Source organism: Lathyrus oleraceus, chromosome 3 (genome assembly GCF_024323335.1).
Source record: "Lathyrus oleraceus cultivar Zhongwan6 chromosome 3, CAAS_Psat_ZW6_1.0, whole genome shotgun sequence".
Classification (NCBI taxonomy): Eukaryota; Viridiplantae; Streptophyta; class Magnoliopsida; order Fabales; family Fabaceae; genus Lathyrus; species Lathyrus oleraceus.
This window is the reverse complement of record NC_066581.1, coordinates 497,226,050-497,253,964: the sequence shown is the minus strand read 5'-3', so window position 1 is coordinate 497,253,964 and position 27,915 is coordinate 497,226,050. Positions and strand designations below refer to the sequence as shown.

General features: G+C 35.6%; 5 protein-coding genes across 9 annotated transcripts; 2 read left to right on the top strand and 3 right to left on the bottom strand.

Annotated features, from left to right (window-relative positions):
* The first annotated feature begins 329 nt into the window (after positions 1–329).
* Positions 330–2,467, top strand: LOC127128373 (uncharacterized). The gene is made up of 4 exons (XM_051057628.1): positions 330–496; positions 596–710; positions 1,778–1,854; positions 2,170–2,467. Exons 2-4 carry the CDS (start codon positions 610–612, stop codon positions 2,301–2,303), a joined length of 312 nt encoding a protein of 103 aa, XP_050913585.1. The 5' UTR covers positions 330–496; positions 596–609; the 3' UTR covers positions 2,304–2,467.
* Positions 2,468–5,761: 3,294 nt separating this feature from the next.
* On the top strand, positions 5,762–6,862 carry LOC127131828 (uncharacterized). Its single transcript, XM_051060725.1, has one exon. It carries the CDS (start codon positions 5,762–5,764, stop codon positions 6,860–6,862), a length of 1,101 nt encoding a protein of 366 aa, XP_050916682.1.
* Positions 6,863–8,414: 1,552 nt separating this feature from the next.
* LOC127128372 (inactive leucine-rich repeat receptor-like protein kinase CORYNE) lies at positions 8,415–10,925 on the bottom strand. 2 transcript variants are annotated; one of them, XM_051057627.1, is made up of 2 exons: positions 9,300–10,925; positions 8,415–9,019 (listed from the first exon to the last, which is right to left on the bottom strand). In XM_051057627.1, exons 1-2 carry the CDS (start codon positions 10,223–10,225, stop codon positions 8,710–8,712), a joined length of 1,236 nt encoding a protein of 411 aa, XP_050913584.1. In that variant the 5' UTR covers positions 10,226–10,925; the 3' UTR covers positions 8,415–8,709. The 2 variants fall into 2 exon arrangements, with proteins under 2 accessions (XP_050913584.1, XP_050913583.1); XM_051057626.1 differs by having other exon boundaries at positions 8,415–9,022; positions 9,300–10,921.
* A 3,171-nt stretch (positions 10,926–14,096) lies between these two features.
* LOC127128371 (ADP-ribosylation factor GTPase-activating protein AGD3) lies at positions 14,097–22,314 on the bottom strand. 3 transcript variants are annotated; one of them, XR_007805864.1, is made up of 20 exons: positions 21,936–22,311; positions 20,400–20,476; positions 19,840–19,940; positions 19,366–19,436; positions 19,023–19,085; positions 18,575–18,619; positions 18,205–18,270; positions 18,072–18,119; positions 17,892–17,987; positions 17,776–17,817; positions 17,427–17,642; positions 17,206–17,337; positions 16,865–17,095; positions 16,683–16,769; positions 16,269–16,607; positions 15,973–16,118; positions 15,775–15,868; positions 15,017–15,501; positions 14,414–14,621; positions 14,097–14,372 (listed from the first exon to the last, which is right to left on the bottom strand). XR_007805864.1 is itself a non-coding variant. In XM_051057625.1 (19 exons), the coding sequence occupies exons 1-19, from the start codon at positions 21,978–21,980 to the stop codon at positions 14,507–14,509; spliced, it is 2,499 nt and encodes an 832-aa protein (XP_050913582.1). In that variant the 5' UTR covers positions 21,981–22,311; the 3' UTR covers positions 14,097–14,506. The 3 variants fall into 3 exon arrangements, 1 of the variants encoding a protein (XP_050913582.1); XM_051057625.1 differs by having other exon boundaries at positions 14,097–14,621; XR_007805865.1 differs by lacking the exons at positions 14,097–14,372; positions 14,414–14,621 and having other exon boundaries at positions 15,279–15,501; positions 15,993–16,118; positions 21,936–22,314.
* Positions 22,315–24,534: 2,220 nt separating this feature from the next.
* Positions 24,535–27,700, bottom strand: LOC127128370 (trihelix transcription factor ASR3). 2 transcript variants are annotated; one of them, XM_051057624.1, is made up of 4 exons: positions 26,779–27,700; positions 26,228–26,281; positions 25,249–25,358; positions 24,535–25,043 (listed from the first exon to the last, which is right to left on the bottom strand). In XM_051057624.1, exons 1-4 carry the CDS (start codon positions 27,452–27,454, stop codon positions 24,924–24,926), a joined length of 960 nt encoding a protein of 319 aa, XP_050913581.1. In that variant the 5' UTR covers positions 27,455–27,700; the 3' UTR covers positions 24,535–24,923. The 2 variants fall into 2 exon arrangements, with proteins under 2 accessions (XP_050913581.1, XP_050913580.1); XM_051057623.1 differs by lacking the exon at positions 25,249–25,358.
* Positions 27,701–27,915: the final 215 nt, after the last annotated feature.

Here is a 27,915-nt window from a genome sequence, read left to right as displayed (position 1 = left end):
TTAAAAAAATTTAGTCTTCAACATTTTAATAATCGACACAACTCTCTAATTTTCCCCGCTTCAATAAATTATTTCCACAAATTGGTTTCTCGAAAAAGTTCAAGATATCATATTCATTAAAAAAAATCAATTTTACAATGGTAATGTATAACCATTTTTTATAGTTTCTTTTAAAATATTTTTATATAGCATAACATGTTTTTGTTTAAATTTATTTTATAAATAATCTTTTTAAAATATATTTTAAATAAAAAATTAATTTTAAGAAATTTTTATAAAATATTATTTTAAGTATTCCATCCTTCTACTACAATTTTTTAAAAATATTAAAATTTCAAAAATTCAATTAAATTTGAACAATTTATAGTTTGAATAAAAATTAATCTAAAATTCGTAAAACCCTAACAATCAAAAACCCTAGATTCAGCGGTTGCCGCCATTGTTGTATCAGAAACTCAACTATACAGACGCAGTTCTTCATCACCGCCGGAAACAGGTTTTCCTTTTTCTCTCATGTAGCGCCGATGAGATTCCGGCGCGATTTTCATCACAGTTGTTGTTTTTGTTTCTTAAAGTTGTTAATATTTTGTGGCAGATTGATTGTAAGAGATGGAACACGGTTCTTACTCTGATCTGAGTAAATCAACGTTTTGTCTTGTGGACGAGGATCACACTTTTGCTAATTCTGTCAGATTCACCTTGAATCAAGAGTTAGTTATTTAATTTCTAAGTTCTTAACTTCATTTCACTATTTCATCTATTGTTGTCAAATAGTGGCTATAGCGTAGCTGAATTTGAACTGATTGCTATTGTTCTGTGATACTGCATTTAGTACAAATTTCTATTACATAATAGACTTAGGTGGTGGAAAATAGCCATAAGGGGTTTGGGTATGTAGAGAGAAGACATGTAGATTATGTGATAAGGAGAGTATATCAGATGGAGGTGAGTCAAGCAGCTAGAGGTAGAGGAAGACTTAGAAAAACTATAAGAGAAGTTATTAAGCAAGATCTCGAGATTAACGATTTGGATAGAATCATGGTCCTGGATAGAACATATGGGGGAAGTTGATCCATGCAGTGTTATCAAATATTCGCAATAGCTGTGCTATGGCGGATATACATGGTGGTTTTTGGGCTCGCCGCAATGGTAAATATCATATGATATTGCGGATTTTTCTGCATAATCCGCTATATCGGCGTCACTAAGTGTTCGGTATTGTGGGATTTTGACTCTCTGCCATGGACAACACTAGATTCATATAGTCGACTCCACTTAGTGAGATAAGGTTTGATTGTTGTTGTATCAGCCATAACTTACATTTAGGGGGAATAATTCTAAACAAAATCAACATGAATCCAGCTTTATCATTTTTGTTGGACAGCAGACTGATTAGCAGAGCTCCCCCTGCCTTTCATCCAGTGTTGTTAAATTGCAGCCGTAGTGCTGCTATGAGCGAGTTTATGTGGCTGATTTTGGCCTTCCTCCATCGGCAACACTGCTCTCATCCCTTAGGGACAGACAAGAGCCTGTCATCAACACAAGAAGTTTGACTTTATAATAATTTTGTTTTCTGCATAAGTAATTATTCAGTTAGGATTTCTTTTGTTGGAGTTTGAAAGATTTTAGTTTTTGGAGTTCATATTATAAATGTCTGTTTAATTTGGCCTTTTCATATCTATCTTTCTATGCTCAGTCTTTTACCCTTCTTACTTAATCCTTGTTGTTTTCAGCAAAATATTATATCCTTATAAGAGTAATTCTCATTTTCTTGCAGTCCAAGAGTGACATTTTGTGGGTACAGCATTCCTCATCCTTCAGAAAACCGTGTTAATGTCAGAGTCCAGACAACTGGTAAGTGGTAACATGAGTTGTGTCATGGCGGATATAATGTGAATGTAGTTTTTAAATTTGTTCTATTCTCTAATGTCAAAAATCCCAGTTTTACACCATCACAAGATTGTGTAGTTTAGCTTTCACTTTCATATTTTGCAAGACAATCTTTTCTATTCTGCAAAACAATTTACATAATTTGAACCTAACCATTTTGATTGTTTGATTGATTTAATTGATTTCACATGATGAGAGAAGACTTTGGTTGAAGCTGTACTATGATTTATATGTAACAGTAATTTTGGTTGAATGGGTGATATGTCTCTGTATCTGTAGGGGATCCAGCAAGTGAGGTGTTAAAAGATGGTTGTCAGGATCTGATGCTTATATGCCAGCATGTTAGGAGCACTTTTGAGAAGGCAGTTAATGATTTTAAAACCAGCAAGAGTGGTGATGATATGGATATATGAACTAGTATGCTGGATATATAGTTTTAATTTTGTATTAGTTAACATTGTTTGAGCATTAAAATATAGACACTGAATGTGTTTGTATCTATATACCCAAATATTCTAGGACACCATATTTGTTACCAATGTTTGATGTTGAAGAATTATGTCCTGTTTTGTTTTGAGGTTGTTTTTGCAGTTTCGCGGAGCATTTTCCTGCGCACTATATTTCAACGGAACTGCATAGGCAAATAGTACAAAATATTGGTCTTGATTGTTGAGTGTAAAGTATTCCTAGAGGACTTGTGCTCTAATTTTATATTTGTCTATGCTGTTACATTTGAATGATAATCGCAAGAGATTGGATCTACCAAACAAATATTTATACCAGTTTTCAAAATGACTTATAGGAGTAGAAAGCAGACTTTATTTCTTGAAATTTTAAGATGTGAGTCTTGGTTTTAATTTTATGCCTATTTATTAAATGTTTGAGACTGATAGAAAATACAGCAGTCATAGAAGGAGGGTGACAAAACATGCTTCAACCACTCTCCATCCCACAACTTAAATTAACTAAATCATCAGCGATAGATAGATGTGATCAAATTTATACGACCAAACTTGAGCAGAGCAAATCATAAATCTTCTAAATAACCCTGGCCATTTTAGTGTTATTATTATATGCACAGTTTTTATCGTATAAAAATTATGACCAATTTCACCATATTTATAGTTGAGTCTAATAAATCTAGTTTACACATTGGTAACAAAATTTAGTTACTAGAAGTTACTTAGAGTTGAGTTTGATCCCATTCCACAAGAAATTCCAAAATCATGTATTTGGATGGAGATGTGATGGATTTAAGAGTCCGGACCCTTGCGGCTACAACTTTGTCTTCATAAAGAATGTTGAACTTGACAGAGGAGATTATTAATTTTGTGAAGTATTTTCATGATAAAGCGTTTCTTCCTTTTTTTTCTTACTCTTGTGGAATGTTTATATAAGATTATTGCAAAATTGTTGGCTGCAAGGCTGAAAGATGTTTTAGGTGGATTAATTTCTCATTATCAATCGGCGTTTGTTTCTGCAAGGCAACTCTTGGATGGTGTTTTAATTGTCAATGCGATAGTGGATAAAGCTACAAAAGAAAAGAAAGAGTGTGTTCTATTCAAAATAGATATTGAAGAAGCTTACGATTGTATCAACTGGGATTTCTTGCGTTTTATGATGGCAAAAATGGATTTCGGGAGTATTTGAATGGATTGGATGGAAGCTTGTAAATTTAAAAGTCACTTGTCCATTTTAATTAATGGCAACCCAAAAATGAATTTTAAAGCGGGAAGAGGATTAAGGCATGGAGATCCTCTATCTCCTTTCCTTTTTGTGGTAATAGTTGGAGGTCTAACTTGTTTGATAAAAAATGCATCGGATATTTGAGAGTTCGAAGGTTTTAGTGTGGAGGAGGATACTTTGATTGAGATCATTCAATGTGTGGATGATACTCTTATTATCGGAGGAGGAGGTTGGAAGAACCTTTGGAGCATTAAAGTCATCCTTAGGGATTTGACCTTGTTTCAGGTTTGGGAGTCAACTTCTATAAGAGCAGGTTAATTGGGATCATTGTGAGCAAATATTTTCTTATTGTTGTTTCTAACTTTCTGTCTTGCAAGATTGAGGAATCAAGTTTTAATTTCCTGGGTGAAATTGGCTCCAATCTTAGAAGGATTAAACTTGGTCTCCTATCATTGATAAATTTAAATCCAAGATGGCTTTGTGGAGTGGGAGATACCTATCTTTCGTAGGCCAAATTACCCTTATCAATTCAATTCTCACCGGCCTCCCTATCTTATTTTCTTTCTACAAAGCTATGGTGAAAGTTTAGAGAGATATTGATAAAATTAGGTAGCGCATATTTGGGGTGACACGAATGTGAAGTCAAAAATTCATTGGGCGAGATGGGATAGTGTTTGCAAATCTAAGGAGTTAGGTGGTCTAAAGAGTATAGAAGAATTCAATTTGTCTCTTCTCTCTAAATGGAAATTGAATTAGTTGAAAATAATGTTTTATGGAAGAATGTGTTAACGTTTGGATATGGAGGCGTTAAGCATCGGATTTTGATGGAGAAAAGTTGCAAATCAAAAATTTCAACATCTACTTGGTGGAAGGACATGAAAACATTAGAGGCTTAACTTCTAACATTGATTTTTATTTTGCAGGGTCAATTAAGTACAAATTTAGAGAGGAAACCTTTGTTCCATTTTGGTCTGTTAATTGGTGTGATGATCTTCCCTTAGCAAGCACTTTCCAGATTTATTCGCAATTAGTAATTGTAAAGAAGTTTTTGTTGCAATATGGGTGCTAGGCATAATGGCGTTTGAATTTGAGGGCGATTTTGGTATCCCGTTGCTGCTGCAGAACTTAGTTATGGATAAAATTCTTTGTTTGAAGAACTTTCTGTCTGGTTTTATCCCTGCTGCAGGTGTGAGGGATTTAACGCAATGGAGAAATGATGAAATTGCAGTTTACATAGTAAGAGACGATTACCAAAGTATTATGGACACTAAAGTTTAAGAGATGTTGGAGGCTGAACATTGCCGAGCTTTTTGCACTTTGTGGAGGATTCAAGTTCTGGCGAGGGTTAAATCTTTTGGTAGGAGGGTTTTTTTAAAGAGATTGACAACAAAAGATCAATTGATAAAAAAAGAGGTTTGTGCCTTTCTAAGAATGATGGAACTTGTTTTTCTGTTTACAATTAGATGAAAATTTGAATCATATTCATTTTGAATGTCTGGTGTCTATGAAAGTTTGGGGGATTCTATGAGAACTTGGTTTGATTTGTCATATCGTTATAGGTCATTTTGGGGATTCTATGGGAACTTAGTTTGATTGGTCAATATCGTTTGTAGGTCATTCTTGGTAGCACTTTTTAACTTGGTATAGGTCAACAGATATGTCAGGAGTGTTAAAGTGAGAATCATTTGATTGACGATAATTTGGTATTTGTGAAAGATTAGAAATGAAATTATTTTCAAAGGTGATTTTTATAATTTAAATTATATTGTGGACTATAAAATTATTGGTTTGAAAATAGTATTCTTATTTCAACTCTAATTGTTTTGGGTTTTAAAAGCTTCTTATTTTTGTTGGTTGAGAATTTCTTCTCCAGGTCTTTTGGGTTGTTTATAGGTAAGAGTAGCCAGTACTTTATTTCAATGATATCTTACATTAAAAAAAATATGAATTATCTTTTGAATTATTCTACTTTATTAAGCTCTTATTCTCAAAATAGGATAAGCTATAAAAAATGGTAAAAGCGATAACCTTAATTTCTCTTTGATTTATTTGTTGTTTATGCATGTATCCTCATACTCGTTTCTACCCTTCACTTCAACCATTTCTCACACAAACACAATTCCAAAAATTTCTCAGTAATTAAGCTTAAGCATCTTCTAATTCAGATTATTCCCCCAAAACCAACATGTTAATCTCATTATCACACAAAACCATCACCTTCATAACATTCTTCTTCTTATTGGGCCCAAGCCCAATCCTCTCTCGAGACGCACACGTCATCAACTTCCGATCACCCAATCTCTACCCCGAATCCCTCGCGTGGGAGCCACGCGCTCAACATTTCCTCATCGGTTCCCTCCGCCAACGCCTCATCACCGCCGTCTCCGACGCCGGCGTCGTCGAAACCTTCATCTCCGACAATACTCTCCCCTCCGACGCATCCTTCCTCGGCATCGCCGTTGATTCCCCTCACAACCGCCTCCTCGCCGTCGTTCACTCCTACCCTCCCCTCCCTTCTTTCAACGCCCTCGCCGCCTACGACCTCCTCTCCCGCCGCCGTATCTTCCTCACTCCCCTCCCTTCCTCCGACAACAACAACGACGAACACTCCCCGTGCGCAGCCAACGACGTCGCTGTCGATCACCACGGTAACGCATTCGTAACAAACTCCGCCGGAAACTTCATCTGGAGAGTCACCGTCAACGGAGAAGCCTCAATCTTCTCAAAATCTCCACTATTCACCTCGCCAACCTCGCCAACAAACAACAGTCTCCCAGGTCTCAACGGAATCACCTACGTCTCCAAAGGTTACCTTCTCGTAGTCCAATCAAACACCGGGAAGGTCTTCAAAGTAGACGAAATCGACGGCACAGCGAGAATTGTACTATTAACCGAGGATCTCATCGGCGCAGACGACATAGTCGTTCGCGACGCGAACGTCGCTATCGCAGTGTCGCCGATGAACAAATTATGGTTCATGAAGAGCATGGATAGTTGGGGTGAGGGATCAGTGTATGAGAGATTGGCGATTGATGTTCGGCGGTTTCCGACGTCGGTGACGGTCGGAGAAAAGGGGCGATTGTATGTGTTGTATGGACATTTGAATGAAGGGATGTTGGGAGATTCAGGAAGAGAGGGTTTTGGTATTGCTGAGATTAGGTCAAGAGAAGGACAAGATGAATATGTTTGGATTTTTGGTTTGATTGGTATTGGATTGGCTTATTTCTTCTTTTGGAAGTTTCAGATGAAAAATCTTGGCAAGAAAATGGATCATAAAATCAACTGAGTGTTTGTTTCGAAAACATCGAAATCGCGGTGGAAAATCGAAACTTCTAAAAGCCTATGTTTGTTATAACACGATGGACCGCTGCTACCCCACGTTTAAGGTCTTTTTCACTGTGATTTTGAGAAGCTAGAATGTGTAACTTCTATTCCACTGGGATTGTGATGGTTGAGAAACCGATATGTATAACTTCTGTTTCATTGAGATTGGGATGATTGGTGATGGCCGTTCACCGTTCAACGGAACACACGGTTAAATTGTTCTTTGGTTTTGCAGTAACTTTTTTGAGATTGATTTTGGTTTATTTTTGCAGATTGGAATTTTCAGTTTTGACCTATTTCATGTGTAGATCAATGTTAGCTTAACTAAAGATAATGTTATTGTTGTATATGTTTCTGATTTTGATTGTGGGAATGTTGTTGAAATGCTGTTTAAACAAGATGGTTGAAATATTTGCTGTATTATGATTTTCCTTCTCCTATATTTGATTATTTTTTACAGAGTCAAGTTGTTTAAGGTTTAGAGTTTTTGTTATATGTTGCCATTTTTGGTTAAAGCAATGTTTTGTTTCCTTGCTAGTTGTTTATTTAATGTGACTATGAAAGTTTGTAATTAAGATGAAGTTTTGTAAATGTGGTAAAGTAATGACATAGTGGGAAAGCTTATTTGTGTGGGTTTTATAGTGAGTAGTTTATTAGCTAAAAAATGTTATATCACATTCACAATTACATACTATTTCCCAACACTACTTTTTATTTTTCACTTGAAGCTAATGGGTTTGTACATTTTGTTGGTAGGTTTCTAAACTACCAAATACTCAAAATGAGCTATGATTTGGTGTTTGTAAAGTTACCTGTTTAACATGTGAACATTTATTATTTGGTAACTTGTTGTTGGCTGCTCTAAGATACACTTTTGGTCACTATTCAAAAATTCATTGAATAAGTGATGTTTATAGTCTATATTATAGACAATATATTATGCAAGTTTTTGGTTTTATTATTATGCAAGTTTTCAACTTCAACTCCCATGGTAACATCCTTTTTGCAGCCATCTATTGAGCATCACAAGAAGCTTCATTTGAGAATGAAATCACTAGTGATGTTGAGATCCTTCTTTCAAACCTCTTTATGTAGAATTTTGATGTACTGTAAAAAAAACAAATTCAAGCAATGGTGGAAAAGTGTGCAATTCTTTTAGTTTTCATCAATGCATATCTTTTTGTTTACTTCTTTCATTCTTAAAGATGTTTGTTCCATTTGTTTACTTCTTTCATTTTTAAAGATTGGTAATCGAGATTAAACATAATTTATATATAATACTCACACTCCTCAATTCAAAAAAAAAATCTGAGGGATAAAATCGCAGAAACATGAACTTGAGATCGACAAGAACATTGAAGTTGTCTATGAGAACTTGAAGTTCGCACCGTACCCCTCATCCTCAGACTAGGGGACAATTGTTCCTGACAGACTAAAATAGTTTTATACCACTCATCAATCTAACAAGATGCACTTTCTAAAGGATAAAAATGTAAAAATCCTTATACCGCAAATTTAAAATCGACCGGAACAATATTAATCATCTGAATATTCAATAATTAGTACTGACTAAAGAAACAGTACTTGTTAACATCACTAGTGATTTACAAACATAATATATACACTAGTGTGACAAAAAAAATACAACCACTTAATCTGCAAAACCAGATAAAAAAATAACAGAAAACACCAACCAAACCATCAAAACTAAGATCATGCAAAACAATCAAAAACGCCTAAACATCTTAGTATAGGAAAAGATAGAACAAAAAAGCTACTTCTAAAGAAACAGAAGAATGAAAATTTGGCTCAAAAACTATTGAGCTGTGTTAGCATGTGAACAAGTTCATCACTGGAAGGTCTATCAGCAGGCATATCAGATAAGCATGCAGCAGCAATCCCAACAGCCATTAGCATCTCATCTTCTTCACCTTGTTCCCCCAAAATACTCTTATCTAGAGCTTCTCGTTCCTCGCCCGCTTGCTTCAAGTGTCGCAGCCAACATCCCAAACTTCCTCCTCTGGCCGGTTCTCCAAAGAACGGATCCGTAGGGTCCTTACCGGTCAATAAAACACCTAGTATCATCCCGAAGCTGAATATGTCACTCTTTTCCGTGTACCTGCTGAATTTCCAAAACACACATTTCAATCTCAATATCATCAATGAGAATTGATTCAGACACCAGACACGACATTGACACCGACACCAGACACAACATTGACACTGACACAAACACCAAACACCAGACACAACATTGACACCATACACAACATTGCCATCGACACAGACACCATACACAACATTGTCATCAACATTGACACCAGACACAACATTGACACCGACACAGACACGTTGACACAATAAATAATAAGTGAGATAAGACTTGATTGTCGATGTACCTGCAATTATGTAAACATTCGGGAGGGGTGTTGAGAGAAGTCCCTCTATCTAAGTTTGGTAGAAGTTTAGCCAAACCATAATCTGCCAATCTAGGTTCAAACTCGCCATCCAACATCACATTTGTCGGCTTCAAATTGAAATGCAAAATCTGAGGCACACAAGTGTAATGAAGATATTGAAGACCCTTCACCACACCAACAGCAATCCTTAACCTAACTTCCCAACCAATCTGCAACTCATTTTCCCTAACCCTATTCATCACATCTGCAAGACTCCCGGTAGACACATAATCATAAACCAACGAGAATCCATCGTTTCCGCGAACGTAAGCTCTCAAACTCATTAAATTCCTGTGTCTCAAGCTTGCAAGAAGCTCTAGCTCCATCTGTATCTTCCTCTTCACCGATTTTCTCTTACTCTCTTGCGAATTGCTCTCGAACGGTGTAAGCTTTTTCACCGCAATTATGAGACCATTTTCAAGAACAGTTTTGTAGTATTTCCCATTCGCACTCGAACCGAGCAAATGATTTTCCTTCGACAAAGCTAATTGGAGTGTCTTCGACGCAATTTTCGGCGAGAATATGACCGGTCCTTTGAGGATAGGCGTTCTATTCAGATACCGAACGACGCGGCGAATCACAAACGCAAACAGAATCGAACCAATTAATCCCGTGATTACTCCTAAAACTACACTAACAATAATCTTCTTAGAATCATCCTTATATTCCGACGCCGATCGAGACTCATAAGATACATGTTTACTCAATCTCCCATGACATTGCACAGTATTATCATGGCGCAAACAAAACAAGAACAAAACAAGAAGCTGAAACACCAACAACTTACTTGAAAGAGAAAAAAGGGTTTGTCTATTCTTAAACATCAAAACACAAGAAACAAAGTCACAACCACAAATCAACCCCATATGCAAATTGCATCACCATAACACAACAACACAAAACTTGGAAACAAACTCATATTAATAAAACTCCAAAAGACTTCATTTTTAGACTCTATCCTAAAATGGGTTGCCTAAAACCAGCACAAACATAAGAATAAGAATAAGCATAAGCATATTCCACAAACTTTTCATTTTTCAAACCAAAATCTTCACATAGAAGCCTTCATAAAAGATAAAAACAAACCATAGAGTCCTTATCATTTCCTACAAAAACCCATCTTTTTATTCTCTCCACTCACTCATAAGAATCTAAACTTGCAAAAAGGGAAAACCAAGAACAAAAAACTATTCCTTAGTTTAGTACTAGCAATGAGTGACCAACAAAAAAAACCAACAGGACCCAGAAACAAAGTTGTTACCTTTTTTCCTTGGAAACAAAACAGAAAGTCAAAAAGTTGAAAAGAAATTAAAGGGTGCAAGAGAATGATGATGAAGAAACAAAGAAACAAACCCTTCTCAGAAACTAGAATGTTACTACTATTGAAGTTGTAAGCAACTATACTACTAAGTGCTATACTAACAGTGACATAAACACATAGAAAGCATGTATAGTGAAAAATGAATGATTGTGTTATGTGTGAAGTGTGAAAGTTGTTTCTCTCTCTAAGAAAAGTAAAAAACAAATTTTTATGATAGTTTCTCTCTCATCATCTCATCTGATGACAGTAAAGGGCCATGCTTCTTTCTTTGGGTTCCCGCCTTTGTGAGTAGACTGTACTGTTGTGGGCTCCACATTTGGTCTGAAAGTGAAACATCGTAATCCGTGAGTTGATTAAGGAATTTGTGCTTAATGGAAACCGTTTGATTTTGTTAAACTTCATCTTGTCCGTTGGATTAAGATGCACGGGAATTTGTGCTGCTTGTGTTTTTGTTTTTGTTTTTGACAAAAGTACTTAGTATGTTTGGTTGGTCATGTGTGTGATTAGTAATGTATTTTATTTTCTCTTTTTTTTTCTTGCCATGGAATAATTGCTTTTACTACATTGAACAGTTGCACAAATTAAATAAATTTAGAATCCTACAAAAGACATTTTAATATTTTTTATTAAAAAATCTATTCATCACACTTAATTAAGGTATGATCCTTGAACTCTTATTGGTGAATATCATACATCAAATATTATTAGTGTTTGTTGGTAAACAATATGAACATTTTGTTCTCAAAGTAAAGATAAAGAAATTATTCCTTAAATTTTTTTACATAAAACTTTAAAATACTAAATCAATTTAGTAAGTTTATTTGTTGTTGTTATGAAATTTGTTAAAGATCAACTCATTTTTATGGTGTGAAAAACATATATTGTAATATGATTATGTTTTTACTATTTTTGATCAATTTTAAAGAAATAAAAAAATTAACTTTTGTTACTATTGTAAAATCAATTACTAACTATTTCATAACTATTTATACTATTAGATTTCCTGTAAAAAGAATTTTGGGTATGTTGATGTTAGCTGACAAATTTCGGTTAAGGAAAAAATCAGTTTCGATCATGGGTTCTGTCAGAGGCTCCTCGACAGGAGGGTGGACGAGCCTGTCGGTTGACACATGCAAGCTTCGGTCGAAGTCGAAAGGTTTTGAGCGGAGAATGGGAACGTGGGCACGCAAAGAGATCGTGGGTAGTTATGCGCCAAGATGGGGGAAGTTGACCGACACGTGGCACTACGAGAAGACTTTGTAACCTCCCGACGGTTATTTTCAACTAGTATTTAAGTCAATGTTAGGTGAAATTTTAGAGGTGGCAATTTGAACATTTGCAGTAGGGGTAAAGCTTGAAGTACCAAAACGTTTACGAGAAAAAAGTTACTCTACTCACAAAAATGTATTTTGCCTCCACTTTATAATTACAAGTCATTTAATCTTCGCAAAGTTTACCTTTTATCTTTCTCGCTTTATCGTTTATCCTTTTTGGTTCAGTACTTTATCGTTTCTATTTTACATTTTACCTTTATTACCTCTCTGACTCACCAAGAGTCTCATTTACACCTTTTCAACCTATCAAAAACACTGCTTACCTGGAAACCATACACCCAAAACACTAAAATCCAGGACTCCATAATCAGTCCTGCAAGTAACCCTCGTATAGGAAGGCTAGAGATTGTTGTGCAAAATAACAAATTGGAACACTCGATGGGACCTCGACAATGTTAAGTTGTATGCGATTGCGCAGTGGAAAAATGACGTCTCCTAGACCCCATGAAGAAACGTCTTCGGCGGGAGACACGACGACGCCGCAGGCCGCTGACACCGGCTCCAGTATGGCGTCGACGGTTTGAACAGCGTTTGTAGGGTCAATTCTGACGTTGTGTCAGCCACAAACGCCGACACCGACGACCATGGGAACTATGGGGCAACAGATGCCCAGTTACACGACTCCCATACACAGAACGTTGGGAATGCCAACGGAGTTTATGACAAATATGCATAACCTCGGTTCAACTTACAGCGATACCTCGCCATCGTCATTCCCTCGTTATCAGGGGTTTGGACCTTTGGCAACCCTATTTGGTCGACCCCCGGGGTTCGGATTGACGTCCCAATCAGTTCCAACGTTTACGTCAAACTCTGTTGTCGTTATGAGACAACAGATGGACGAAAGTAACCATGAAATGGTACACATGCTAACTCAGCAAATGGGTACTATTTTGAGGCCCTTGATCCAGGATTCGACGCAGAGCTATCAGCAGTTGGCAACCCAAATGACCAGGATTTGAGACTTTTTTGGAGCTCCAAGGGCTCAAGTGCGTCAAAATCGCACGCCTCCTCCTCGACCAAAAACACCAGTTCGACAAGAGGAGATGACAAACGATACTATCGAACAAGAATATCAGGATTTCGAACACATCCCAAGGGTGGCATGAAGGCCCCCGTAGTACTTGTTAACCATAACCAGGATCCAGACCAGGTGGTTCGACAAGTTCGACACGATGCAGCCATTGGAGAACAAAACCTATAGGCTATCGTCGAACGGATCATAGTGCGAAACGAAGTAAGTCCTTGCCTCCAGCGGCCGACGTACTCCTCGCCTCTACCAGATTTTGTCTTACAAACAAAATTGCCAAGGGGATGGAAAGTCCCTAAATTTACTAAGTTCACGGGGGATACTGAAGAATCCACCGTTGAACATGTGGCCATGTACCAGACCGAAGTTGGTGACATAGCGAACAATGAGGACTTGAAGTTAAAATACTTCCCAAGTTCCCTTACGAAAAATGCGTTTACATGGGAGCTTGTAGGTGGTGGTGATGTTCCTAGGCCCTTAAATCCCCAAATACCTTGGGCAAATCATCAACGTGGGTTAGTGCCACATGTTCGGGTAGATAAGGGATGTGGTACCGGAGGTCGATTAAGTCATCCTGATCAACGACATTAGTCTTTTTGATATTCGTATGTAAACTCATATTAATATTAATACCAATTGATCTGGTTTCAAATTTTATATAATATACATTACTTTTCAAAAAAAAATTACACAATACACATAGATGTCAGACCAATTGACGGTCTTCTCTTAAACCTAACACATAGGCGTCAATTGAATTGACAGCACTAGGTGCATAAGTCAATCCAATTGATGCCACCTCTTTTAACTTAGAAAGGAGGCACCGATTCATCTGGCAACAGTTCTTCAATGTGGATTATTTTAGAAAATTATCTAAAATGTGGTTATTTTGTATAAAAATTTGAAAAAATGAATTATTTAAGTAAAAAATTAAGTGATTGCTTCATTTTTTGTTTTCATATTTGTTTCTGATAATTTTTTTTCTATATCTTATATCATTATAACCACACCAAAACAATGGACATCCACTAATTAATCCATCAATACAAAAGTGAAAAACAACCACAACACCTTTCACAAAAATAAACCAATGTACAGAGCATGCCCAAAACCCTAGTCTAATGTATCACAGAATCACCACTAAAGGAATCAAACGAAAAATACACAACATATTACAAAAGTGTTGCTTGGCTCAACTAGTACTACAGTGCTCTTGACATCAGAGACCCAATGTGGTCATTTTACATTACAAATCTTAGCACTACCTTGTGTACAAGACTACCAAGGGGTAGACATTACAACCTACCACATTCCCTGTAAACAAAACACCGCCTCACACAGGCGGTGTTTTGTTTCCTTAAAAAAAACATTTTTTCGATTCATGAAAAATACAAATTTACATAATTCAATCTTCCATATCTTATATATAATATACTTGAGTTCCAGGTTTTTTTTATTAGTGTCATCCATTTGAATCAGTTGATGGTGCATGGACTTGTCTTTCGTCAGCATTTGATTCTGCAGCAAGCTCAATAGGGGTTCTTCCCTCCTCGTCCACAGCTCGAGGATCGCCACCCCTACATTGTATACATGTTTGTTAGTTTCTCTTACAATTTTCACATATATATTAAGAAATGTAGATAGACTATTTTAATGTATTCATTTTCTGTATAAATGTTCCTAAAATACCCTTTTGTATATGAAACAAGATACAGCGCGTAAATAGACTCGTCTCAAGTTTTTGGAGGCTCTAGGGAGGTTAGCCGCAGTTTAACCATAGAAAAACGACCCTATTTAACCAAGATTTAACCGTGATTATGTTAACAGGCCTTATTTAACCACGGTTTAAATGTGACAAATTTTAAGCCCTCTGCAGTAGCTCGCATTGCACACCCTCAAAGACGGTCCTGCCCATAATATTATGATAGCTTGGCGAGAGACAGATAAAGCATCACATGAAGTTATCACTGACCTTGAAAGAAGTAATCTTGCAATTATAGATCTTCCTTTGAGAATACAGCGATGTAAAGGAGTTCGGCCTCTCAAATCGCTCGCATTAATATTTGCACCATATTGCAGGAGAAGCTCCACCATTCCAATGTCCGCGGTTTCACAAGCAATGTGAAGTAGTGTGCAACCTTCGATATTGTCCATTGTCTGGCCTTCTTTAGTGCCTACCAAATTCAAAGAGCAATTAGAGGACCAGTCCAATGTGTTCCCTGCTAAATTAGAGCCCTGATCATGGTTTGCCTGCTCTTGTAATAGCATGACTTTGGCAAGGGTTAAAGAGTTGTTGCATGCTTGCTCATAAACAACATTGACATCAACGTCGGAATTAACAATGTAGCGGTATACAGCTTTTTTGTCATTAGCACGAACAGCTTCCCAGATCTGTTGTGCCACTAGAAGCTGGTATTGATTGTCCTTCGGTCTGCGAACAAAAATCTTCTCCGCATACTGCCAAGAGAATTAAAAGTAAATATTCAACAACTCAAGTCAGATAAGAGCGCACCGCCCTGCAAGTTAATAAACCTTGTGACAATGTACTTTAAATAAGTCCAAGATTAACCCATCATCCGTCCTTCTACGTCATTTTTCCCATAAACTAATCAAAATTATAAAAGTAACTTTTTCAGGCTTTGGAGTTTGGATTTTACCCAAAGAATAATCTTCTCCATAAGAGAGAGCACGAGTTTAAGGATCCGAAGTACAAACAGAATATAGTCATACCTTTGCATGGATGAACTTTTCCTTCACCGATAGAGAATCATATTGACCGGGTTTGGTGATGAAAACCGTCTGTGGCTTATCGGACTTGCTCGAGCTTCATAATTAGTGAAAATGTAAATCAGGAATAGAAATACTTGGTCAAAAAATAGAAAACAACAATGGGTGTAATGCAAAGATATAATAATGGGGATTCTTTACCCTGTAGGGACAAGATCAACCTGAAAGGCACTTCTTGATTGCAAAAGTTCCTCCCAGACTGAGTTGGCAAAAGCATTCCCTAGAGACTGAAATAAACTTATCACAGAAGGTTCCCACACCTTAACGTCCAATGTAAGAGAGCGAACCTACAATAGAACCGAGAAAAAAGAGCAACATGATCAATTTATATTAAAGCCTCGTCACAAAAATGAAGCAACAACAAAACCTAAATTCAAAGTGAGAGGGAAGCAACATAACATATACAATGATCAAGGAAATGCATTTGTATGATCTACCTTGGATATGTGCACACCAAGGTTTCGATGAACACCAGAACATTCAATGCAAACAAGAACGCCAAGATTTAATGATGCCCAGTCAGGTTCAGGAGCCCCACAATCAGCACACTTTTCATTCCCCATAACTCTTCGCAACACATCAATTGGTTTCTCACTTTTATTACAGGATCGCTGCTGGTTCAAACTTCTGGAGGCACGCTCCAGATGTGAAGATGTAAAATTTCTATCAGCTGCACTTTCTTCAACAGCAGAGTGGTCAAAATCTGAACTTTCAAAAGAACTGCTCTCACTTGTAGACCTATGATGCCCACTTCCCATTGGACTTGCCGGTAATAACTGATAAAAATGGGTAACATTAATCACGTTGACTAAAATTCATAGTTATGGTAAATAAAAGTGTATGAAAGTTACCCTTTCAGGAATCTGAGAACTTAGCAATGAGGCAATAACACCTGTAATTTTTTCAATCCAATCCATTTGGTCCAGTGCACTCTCTGCCTGCACTGACAAGCATAATTAAGGAATGAAAACATAAAGCTTTAATCACTGTCTTTAAATGGATAAAACATTATCCAAAAAGTCAATAAAATAACCTGCAAAGTGTAGTTCTTTGTCGGTGAAATGATCCTGAAGCAAAATCTCAAATCCGATTGGTCAGCATCAACTTTGATAGTTGATGTAAGTAGGTTCACAGTGTGATGAGCAACAGATTTCTCGTCATGTACTCCACCATGATGATGATGATGAGAAGACAGCCATCGACTTAGAAGTCCAGAACCAAGCTCTGAACTATTCCTCTGACCAGAATGTTGACTGCTAGACCCCTATACATGATAAATAACCACAGGAATATAAGGGAAAAAACTTGTTATAAAGAAGCATGGCGGCTTAAGTCCTTCATAAACCAACTTATTGTACACAATAGACTTCTTACCGATGATTTGCTGATTTGTTTACGGTAGTAATACAGCATTCCCCGGCTATCAAGAACGAAAAACCTCCTTTTCCAGTCCCCCCTTAAGTTTGAGGAACGCTTTGAGAGATATCCTTGTCGAATAGTCTGAACCTAAAATGATAAAGAAAAATAAAAAATTAAGAATAAACCAATGGGCGAAAGTAATAACTAATAAAAGTATTTCCAGCCCTCTTTTCAACCTTTCCCTTTGCAGCATTTTGCATTACTGCTTCTATCATCTTATGCGAACTTCTACCAATGGCTTGTATACCATCTCCATTAGGAGAACCATTAGAACCATTAGAAGCCCACCTACTTTCTCGATCAATCTGCCGTTTGTAATCTTGCATTCTTTCATTGAGAGCTGCTTGCTCATAATTGGACCTTTCTCTTGATTGTTGAGCATAAGTCAAAACCTGCAAAATAGGTAGCCTGGTGTGAATCGTTTGCATTTTCAACTAACCACCCTTGAGATGCCAAATGATAATTGATAATATGACATAAATCTCTATGTAAACAAAGCATTTAAAGACAAAGCTGGTTCTAAACCTGGTTAATGTATGGCTCCATTTGATGCAATAGTTCATACCCCTACGAGTGAAATTAATTGAAGAATGTTATGACACAGAATATGTGAAAGAATACTTTAAACAATATATGTTTACTTGTTTGAAGTAACGAAGATGTGCATCCATTGTCCCACTGACTGCTTCCAAAAATTCAAATCTCTTCTTAGCTTCAACATTTGACAGGGCAGTAACCTGGGCAGAGACTCTTCAAGTTTATTTCGGAAAGTAGCGGTAAAATTATTACTTCTTTACTTCGAATCAATTGAATTTACTAACCAGATTAAACCGAGTTTGCTCAAATGTCGCTCTTGCACTATGAAGCTCCTAAATCATGCCCAAACATGTAAGATTTAATAGAACGATATCACAAATCTAAGTTGACTCAACAAGTGGGGTATACAAAGCCTACCTCTTCTAGGGCATGAGCTACATCAGTTTTTGTACCTTTTCTCAGTGACAGAAACTTTTCACGGGTCTGCGAGTAACAAATTTAGCAATGATTAGACAAAAACTTGATTTCGAAGCTTCTAATACTGTTGGCTGAAAACAATATCGGTTACTGCAGGTCTATTTTAAAATTCAAGAGGTAAAACAGAAATTTCAAATCCAATACCAAGTGACAATTTGTGAAAGAAAAAAAAAATTCCAGGCACTTTTATCATTGTTTTTGTTAGAACAGTGCTGGACATTAGTTTACGATTCTCATCCAAATATCCAACTCAGAAGGAATATACAAACTAGGTGTCAAAATTAGAAAGCATTTGGCAATGTGAATGCACCTGGTCATAAATAAGGCTGGCTTTGTCAAAGCGTTTCCGTGCTTCCTGCACTAAGAAAAGATCCATTATAACAGAAACTGTGCGTAGTTCACTCAGAAATTTTATGGTTGAAAAGTAAACATCAACTGTCCTCATCATTAAGTGATATTCAAAGTCTACATCACTATAAGAAACATTTATAAACTACAAAGCTTAAAATGTTTCCACGAAACACACCTACAAATATTGTTTTTGTAAAATCCAATAAAAAATAAATTACGGTACTACTTTTTCCACAAGAGAAGTATATGTTCTAAAAAGCCCTGCTTGAATCCTAAATCTAAAAAAAGAAACAAAAGTCCAGTAAGAGCAAAGACACTAGAAAGACCTTGCTTTAGTTTTGCTTTAGTTTTGCATACGTCTTACTGACAGAATAAAGAAGACAGACAGTAAGATATTTTTCAAGTACCTTGACCTCTTGCAGATCAATATTAACAAACTGGAGCAATCTGTCATTTAACATATGCTCAACCTGAAAGGAAGAAAGCAATCTTTGTCAACAAAAAAAAACAGGATGACGGTTCCAAATAGTTAACTGCTAAAGATTGTATATTGATTCTGCTTCACAGTTTTATGTTCAAGTATTGATGACTATATTATTCCTTTTTGTTTATGGATAAAAGAAGAAGATAATGGAGAGATTGGAGGTAAATCAGCCTTGTTTTTTGTTTTTATCTCTTTTAAAATGTCATATTGGGAGTCATTGGCAACTATTAAGAGATTAAAAAAGCATATGAAACAAAACACTTCACCTGTGATCGAAGGACTTCCTTGTATGTCCCAATTTCTCTCAAGGCTATGGTAAATTTGGTCATAACAGGGCCTGAAGTGCAGTTAAGAAGACCTCAATCAAAAATTGTTTCTCACTATTGTTGAGATTTTAAGAGCATAGAGAACATCATTATAATCAAATCATAGAGTCAGATAGTAAGTATAGACACTTTAAATTATAGAGAAAAATTGCAAATAAATTCTCTCGAGAAACATTGTCTTCATGAGAATTAAAATTGTTTTCCTCTTCCTTGATAAATAACACTAGCAAGCATAAGAATGCATATTTTGTTAGGATTGGCAGTTTATTTGAGGTAATAAAACACGGAACCACTAAGAAAGACATTGAGAATAAAGTATTATCAAATATGTGCACGAACAGAAGTTCAGTCATGTGGCGGAACATAAACTTTTCATCAACCATCTTAAACATGATGTTGAATAAAAAGACATACCTCCAAAAGCTACACTGATGGGGTCATTATGACCCCCACCAAAAGTTTCAAGGGCACTTGCAAATGCAATATCTCCATCATATGCCTCCCCAAGTCCTTCCCTGGAAAGTACAAAGGTGACAGCAATTAGGTCTTAGAAAAAACAAACATCTTCGAAATCAATATTCAATATATGATGATTAGCTGTGACAAACTTCTTACGATGGAACTAAAAAAATAGAAAATAAATCCACTAAAATTTTCCTTTCGATTATGGACAATGTTGTTGCCTTATAAACACTAAGAAAAGCATCCTCCATGGAGGAAAGAATACACAAGACTACTAAGCAATATTTGCTTTCTTTTCTTCTTACGACAAACCTCTTGACTTTTAATCAAAATTTTGGACCATATTTCCTCTGCAAAGGTAAAGTTGAAAATAGATGCTTCCAATAAAACAAGGATAAGAGATAATAAAATGTTAAGTGAGTTACTACGCATTCTCAAAAGTTCGTGGCTATTTATCAATGGATTTTGATTAATAATGTCATAATGATGATATAGTTCAAATAACTACATACGTGTATTTTCTGCATCCCTTGTAAAATTTCAAACTTCTCTCTCTCAAAGATTCAGCACTTTCCTCCATGCATTGTATCTGTTTCACCAAAGAATTAAATGATAAAATCGTCAATAAATAGCTCTAACCACCATTCACAAATAATCTCAGAGATGAAGGACTAAATTTATGAAACTAAAGATTCCAATCATCATATCATTCTACCAGCCTTTAAAAATATAATATCATTTTACCTGCGAGGAGTACAGTATATTATTTCATATCTTCAAAAAAATACTATATTTAATCATTAATGCTAGCATAATCAAACATAGCAATAGGGAGTTGAATCATTTGATAGTTAAATTCACGAAATAACCAAACATCACAATGCAGTACTGACTTAGTGCCTATCTGTGTAAGATTTAATTCAATGAAAACAGAATAACATAAATTCTAAAGACACTTCTTAGATCTCACTGTAGTAGCATGTTTAATATAGAGATCAGTTCAGTTCAGTTCATTTTACAGATAGCAAGGTGGCAATGTTTTTAGGAACTTAAGTCATATTAATTTAGATATGTTTGGTACATCAGTAAACGGAGAGGGGAGGGATTTTCAGGGAGTAACCATATTATTTCTCCCAGTGTTGTCAATCGTGGAAAATAGCAATACCTCTATTTGAGTACTAAATAGCATATTGCGGACTAATAGTGGTTTATTCAAATTCCACTGTTATAACCAGTATCGTTAAATAGCAGCCATGGCATGGAAGATTTTTAGGCAATTCGTGAAAGGATGCACACCATAGCAGCCCCATAGACTGTAACGGCCTGCATATATGGCGGATTTTTGGCCTTCCACAATATCCTACGATCGAGACAACACTGGCTACAACCATTTCTGACAACGGTGATTTCTCCTTGTTCAGGGTTTAAGCACAGTCGGGGCAACTGGGGTATCGACCTTTGCTTGATAACTCTCTCACTCTAACTCCTCACCAAAGCTCTATCTAAATCACAGCCTATGAATGAAACCACTTTCATCTTTTCACATGATTTCTCGGAATCAGAACTACAAGGTTTTAAATAACAGCCGCGGTCGCGTAAAGGCTTCCACAATTTCGGTCGGTACAGGTGTTGCGACCCTGCTTGCGGTCGCCGCTGTATGAATTAACCACAATTTGTTCTTTAACATAAAAACAGTAAATAACATCATCGATATCAGCACCTGTCGATACCATTTTGTAGCCGTTTTCACGGTCGCAGACAGTTTTCTAAAACCTTGTCAGAAAGTAACCCTAGATGTTTTCAGCATAAACAAAGCTTGAGTAAATTTAAGCATTAAATTTCAGACATATCAAAACATTCACATTCCATATATCATTTAAAACAAGCATTAAAGCAAGCCATCAATTTCAAATTCACCTTTAAACAAAATAAACTCTAAACCAACTACTACTAACACATCAATCACACAACCTAACTAACTAAATCAATTCATCAAACACCTAGCATACACTACACACAACAACAACAACAAGGGAGTGATAACCAACCTGCTTGCGGAACATAGGAGAATCATCAAGCTTAGCGAATTGCATTTTTAACCAACAAACAAATCCTAGGTTTATGTCGGTTCAAGGACAATCACACCTCAGCATTATAGAATCACCAACACTCGATCTAGAAACAAAACACTCCAACAACAGTGTCACAAACATTTGCATCAATTTCACTTTCACTTTCTCACTTCACACAGTGCTTTTGATTTGGTCCAAAAACCTAAAACACAAACCCTAGCGCAGCAAAAGGAAAAAGGAACAGACAACGTTGGAGTTTGAGGCTGCTTATGATTTGATTTTGATGTCTTCTATTTTTGTGTTGTGTGTGCTGGTTGAGTCAAGTGTAGTAGTGAATGAAGATGGGAAAGTAAAAAGAGAATTGAAAATTGTTTATTTAATTTAACTTTAATTTAATTAAATTTAATTTAAGTATAATCTATAATTCTATATAACCTAAATTCTCGAATCCCATGTGTTAAAGTTACATCTATTAATTCCTTTTTCATGCACTTTTCCCTTTATTGCCCCCTTCTTTCTCTTTTTTCTAATCTGTCATTTTCTTTTGTTTAGATTATTAATTATTAATTAATCTTAATCATATTATATGGTCATGGTAATAATTACCATCGCACATTGTTTTACATTTTCTTTCGTTCAATAATTTTATCACATTTTTTTAGTATTAGTTAAAATTTACATATCCTCCTGAAAGGCCAATACAAAAAAAAATGCATTGTAACTTAATCTACTTTATAATACATTTTTATTTTTAAAACAACCCTTCTTAAATAAACATTCAAATTCACCATTTTTTTACATATTTTTTAAACTAATCCACTTTCAAATAAATAAATTTTTTAATACAATCAAATTAACGACATTATATAAAAAAATACATTTATTCAATAAAATGACAGCATACACAAATATATAAGATATAAAAATTATAACAAGTCTATTTTATTGAAAATTTAAATATGATTTTTTTATAAAAATATTTAATGCTTGGTAAAAAGATTAAGTGTTTAATTTTATCAGAAAATAGGATATGCTCTTATTTTTTAGGTTTTTTAATGTAAATTTATTTTATTTTTCAAAATTTTGATATTTTCTAATTTTAATTAACAATTTTACGATCTATTAATTTTACATTGTAAATCAATAATTATCATATATTTTATTAAATTAAATATAAAAAAAATTATATAAGTAGTATGAGTGAATTTCTATTTGACAATAGTGTAAAATTATGCGAAATATTTATTTAACTTTAATTTTATTTATTAATTTTTTAATTTTCTATAAGAAAATGTTTAATATTTTTAAGTGTGAGTGTTCAAATATGTCGTGATATGTAAGAAACTAAAAGAAAATTAAAACATTTAAATAATAAATATATTTTAAAAATTGTGATATTGTTTTACGAATAAGACATGAACAAGATTTATACTAAGAATTAAAAGTATAATTTCAAACTTGTTTCTATAAAACAAAATGAATACTCTAGTTTTTAATAAATAAATAAAGTAGATGTATTTTATTGAAACTTAAATTAGTTTTTTTTTTAATTTTTCCTAAGGACTATATAAAAATAAATAAGAATTTAACTTATTAGGATTGTTATTTTAACACAACATATTAAGATATTTAATATGAAAAAAAATGGTTAGTTGAGAGCATGTTTGAAGGCATGTGTTGGTGACGCGCAAGAGGGGAGCGTGAGAAAATGTAAGTATTTGTCTGAAGAGAGAATGGTTGGGCTGTAGTACAGTGTACTGTGGTGGGCCAAAACTGAATTTCCCTCCATTTTCCCGACCATATTTTGGGCCCCACTCTCTCCCCCCAATACTGCCTCACTGCCTCGCATGCTCATCAATTATCAATAATCATTTCTTTAATCTCATTTTTTTCTTTCTTTACCACAATTGTGTTCTTGATTAACATCTTAATCTTACTCTTTTGGAAATAAATTCTTGGGTACAACAAGTTAGTTAGTAAATCAAATATTGTCACATTAGTATTATACGTCGTTGTGTCTGTACTACTACCAACTGAGTTATTATTCAGAGATCTTTTTTAAAAATGTTATAAGATTATTGAAATACTTAAAAATTAATAAAGATATTAAAATAACATTTTTGGAAGAAAATTGGTTGAGAGTTCAAACAAACAATTAGCTAGCTATTGAATTCAATCATGAGAGTTCAGCTGTCACAATTATAACACAAAAATTGAGCCAGAGTGTTTTGATAAGCAATTGTTAACTATTATAGGAAAGCATAGTATAACCTAAACTATTATTTTGATCTTTTAAGTCTTATCTCTACTTTAGGTTTCATAACATTCCCTTTTTGAAATATAATACAAAATTAAAAGAATTGCATAACTTTTGCAAACCATTTTGAGAAGAAAAGAAAAATCAATTTGCAAAGAGCTTGAGTTTCTAGATACAAAACTATCAACCCTTTATTCAAACAAACACCTTTGGACGGGTTCGGTTTGGGTAACCAGATTGAACATTTCTAAATAACAAAAACTCCCTAAATTCATTGAGAAAATGAATAAAAATGCACCTAATTATTAACATCATATGTACAAAAACTATTTATTATTGACCATGGAAGGATTCATGAAACCTCAATGAAAAATAGAATAAATGCAGTAACTCCAAAATGTTGTATATAGTCCTAAGTCCTATAATGGCAGCAGTAATAACAACACTAAAAAAAGTGAACAAGTGGTCAAAAAATAATGAAGGGACCCACTATTGTTGATTCCAAATGTTATGTACACTACTACTCTGATCCTTCTTCTTGCACTACAATTTATCAGCAATTCTTCCAAGAGCATTTGCAAGCTTATCGAGCACAGCAACTATGTTACTTGCAGTGTCGTTCTGGTGCTGGCGATCCAGTTGGAAGTTGATGTTCTGAGCCTCTAGTTGTTCGCTTAGCATCTTGCCGTTTTTCTCTAACACGTCGATTAACTGACTTTGCAAGGATTCGTCTTCTTCATCGGTTGGAAGCCGTTTCCGCTTCCGTTCCCCTTGAGATGTAGAACCCATTTCTGGATTTGAGGCGGGTTGTTTCTCATTGTTGGTACCTGTAAAAACAAAAGAATGTATGAACAAATTCAAATTAGAATTTCAGGAACAAAATTTACCGATCCAAAAAAGACTAAAGTTGGAGATCATTATTTTGGAATTTTGTCAATTTCAGAGACCAAGTTGACTGATGCCTACAGTTTCATGACTAAATTGATGATTAACTCAGAATTTTAAATAAACAATCACACATTGGATGTATACCCAATCAAGTCCTGATCGACAAAAGCTGGAAAAAAAGGCGGTTCGTTGCAATCCTATTGAAATCCAAATGCAATAGCAGAAACCTGCGTGGCGTTGAGTAAGCAATTGGCCTTACCCAGTACCAGTTAATCAGAATTCATCGGCAGTAGGAATCGGTAGCAGCATAAAAAATGAGAGGATGCAAACTAATAAAATAACGGACAAGAAACCAAGCTGTCTCATAAAGGGTTTTAGCTTACTTGAGAGTTACATAAGCAGTAAAATTCCCCAATTTTGGAGACAAAAGACATAGAAGTAACTTTCATGTATTTGTGCTGTCATCTTGTAATGAAGCACTTTGAATGTAATAGGCACTAAGTTTCGGGCCTATCACATCATCTTGGTCAGATGAGTAGGGGCCGAAGTTTCAAAGCAAAAACATCAAAGTTGTGTCTCCACAACATAACAAACCATGTCCAAACAGATGTAAGGTCTCAATCCTCAAATCATCACCTCGACACCATTGCACAATTTTTTTAAAAAGGTATGCTTTTGTGATTTGAGGCCTAACAGGTAAACATCAATAACTTTTACATCTATGCAGCCAGAATGCGATTGCAGCTAAGTAACACCGCATTCAACCGCAAAATATTAATAATTGCAACACGGCCGAGATTTAAAACCTCGAATCTATCCATTATTTAAATCATTAATTTATTGATAAGTTTAAATAGATTTTATCTGTCTAGAAATTCTAGCGGAAGCCGATATTGTTAGGTTGGACGTCATCACCAGGGTTCAAACCCTGGTACTCGCGATTGTGTGTCTGAGTTCTTAGTGGTTACTACCACTTCATCTAGTGACCAAAAAAAACTGATTTCTATCGAACAGATAGAACTAAACATAGCACATAAGAATTAGAGCATAGCAATCTTTCTGGTATTGAAACAAAACATGATTTCAGTCTAACATCAAATCCATTAAGAACATGATCAATTACCTTGAGCATTGCCTTCTCCTTGGCAGCGACTGAGGGGCGGTAGAAACTGCTTCTCTGCAAATCAAGATTTAAACATAAGATAATCAAGGATAACAACATCATAATCTACAAAACTTTCCATCACATTACCATTGCATCCAAATCATCCATCTTCACAACAGAAAAACACCATTACTAGAATAAAAAATTCTATACACAAACATGGTATTTCATGAAATCAAAACTAGCGGTGTCCCCAAAACAATGAACACTAGTGTCGTAAGTAACTAGAAAGTCGAAAATCTACAATTTCATAAGTAAAAGGCAACAAAATATCAATTGCACCTACCAAACAAAGCACTAACCCTAACACAAATAATGGAGCTAATTGATTGAACATAAGGTGGGTTGGTATCCGACATTGACGCATTCGATATTGACATGTTTGGATCCCAAAACTAATTCAAATTCAATCTAAGATGTTGGTATTACATCTAAATAACACTATTGTATGAGTTGATAAAATCAAAATCCAAAATGGGTTTCCAAAAATTCATGAACAAAAAAACTACCTGAGATAGGAACAGGTGAAGGAACATGAACATCTTTGGAGGAAACCAAAACCTCATCCTTCTCAAAATCCGAGAATAACCCATCTTCACCACTCACTTTCCTATTACTGTCGTAAATATGAACCTCCTCATCACCAACCGCCTCCGAAACCGACACAGCCATAGGAAGAACCGTCGCCGCCGCGGCGGCAGCTGCCGCCACTGCCACAGACGGCGAATCAAGAATATCGTAAACCTCACGATCAAAATACCCCGGCAATTTCCTCTCTCTCCTCAAATCATTCCTCATCAACCAAAACGACTCCGTTTCATCTCTCACCTGAGTCTCCCACTCCTTAATCTTCTTATAATCTCCGGCGAGATTACTCCACCGCTTCCGACACTGAATCGGCCCCCGGTTCACACCGTGCTTCTTACAGTAAGACGAAACCAACGCCCATTTCGGTTCACTCGAACCAAACCCCGAACCGTTTCGACCCGGTTTGAACCGGCTCTCCGCGTCACTCTTCCCCTGTATAAGCACCAGAATCTCCTGCCGCGTCCACCGCGGTAGCCTCGCCGTAGGTTTCCCATCCTCGCCGCCATTCACGGTGGAGGACGGTGGCGTCCCGTTCCCGTTCCCGTCACCATCAACGGAGTTAGGATTCGAAGGTAACGAGGGTTGGTCCAAAGCCATAAAGGGAATTAGGGTTTTGAATGTCACGTGACACGCACGAGAGGGTGTTTGTGACGGTGCTTTGAGAAATTGGGAAAGTCCGTTACGGCGTTTAGAGTTTTAGAAAGAAAAAAAAAAGAGCGGTTTAGTTTAGTTTATACTTTAGCTCTTAACACATAGCTTAAGAATGAAGGAGATTAATTATAAAGAGAAAGAGAAAAGGTTTTTATTTTGTGGCTTTTGCTTATGAAAATGGGGTTTTAAATTTTTAATCTTAAATTAATTTTTTTATTGGCTTTAATGAGTACTAGATAGGTTATTGACCCTAAGTCTTTAATAAGGGTTTTTTAATATAATTAATTAGTAATTATTATTGATTACTATTTATTGGGGGTCATATCCTTATCTTTAATTTCTGAATTAAATGGGATTTTCTTTGTTTGTAAAGGTTACTTGTTGGGTTGGTTTGACATCAAATTCTT

Bases quoted from the DNA above. Each gene is read 5' to 3' on its own strand.
- LOC127128372 (XM_051057626.1), bottom strand. From the start codon at position 10,225: ATGGGGTTGATTTGTGGTTGTGACTTTGTTTCTTGTGTTTTGATGTTT. The intron at 9,023-9,299 runs GTACATCGACAA...TTGGAAATTCAG, and splicing joins GAATGTTTACATAATTGCAG to CAGGTACACGGAAAAGAGTG.
- LOC127131828 (XM_051060725.1), top strand. From the start codon at position 5,762: ATGTTAATCTCATTATCACACAAAACCATCACCTTCATAACATTCTTC.
- LOC127128370 (XM_051057623.1), bottom strand. From the start codon at position 27,454: ATGGCTTTGGACCAACCCTCGTTACCTTCGAATCCTAACTCCGTTGAT. The intron at 26,282-26,778 runs GTAGTTTTTTTG...CTTGATTTGCAG, and splicing joins TTCACCTGTTCCTATCTCAG to AGAAGCAGTTTCTACCGCCC. The intron at 25,044-26,227 runs GTAATTGATCAT...TTGTTTTTACAG, and splicing joins AGGAGAAGGCAATGCTCAAG to GTACCAACAATGAGAAACAA.
- LOC127128373 (XM_051057628.1), top strand. From the start codon at position 610: ATGGAACACGGTTCTTACTCTGATCTGAGTAAATCAACGTTTTGTCTT. The intron at 711-1,777 runs GTTAGTTATTTA...ATTTTCTTGCAG, and splicing joins AGATTCACCTTGAATCAAGA to TCCAAGAGTGACATTTTGTG. The intron at 1,855-2,169 runs GTAAGTGGTAAC...CTGTATCTGTAG, and splicing joins TGTCAGAGTCCAGACAACTG to GGGATCCAGCAAGTGAGGTG.
- LOC127128371 (XM_051057625.1), bottom strand. From the start codon at position 21,980: ATGCAATTCGCTAAGCTTGATGATTCTCCTATGTTCCGCAAGCAG. The intron at 19,941-20,399 runs GTATGTAGTTAT...TGTACTTTCCAG, and splicing joins AAGGGATGCAGAAAATACAC to GGAAGGACTTGGGGAGGCAT. The intron at 17,643-17,775 runs GTTTAGAACCAG...CCTATTTTGCAG, and splicing joins TGGAGCCATACATTAACCAG to GTTTTGACTTATGCTCAACA.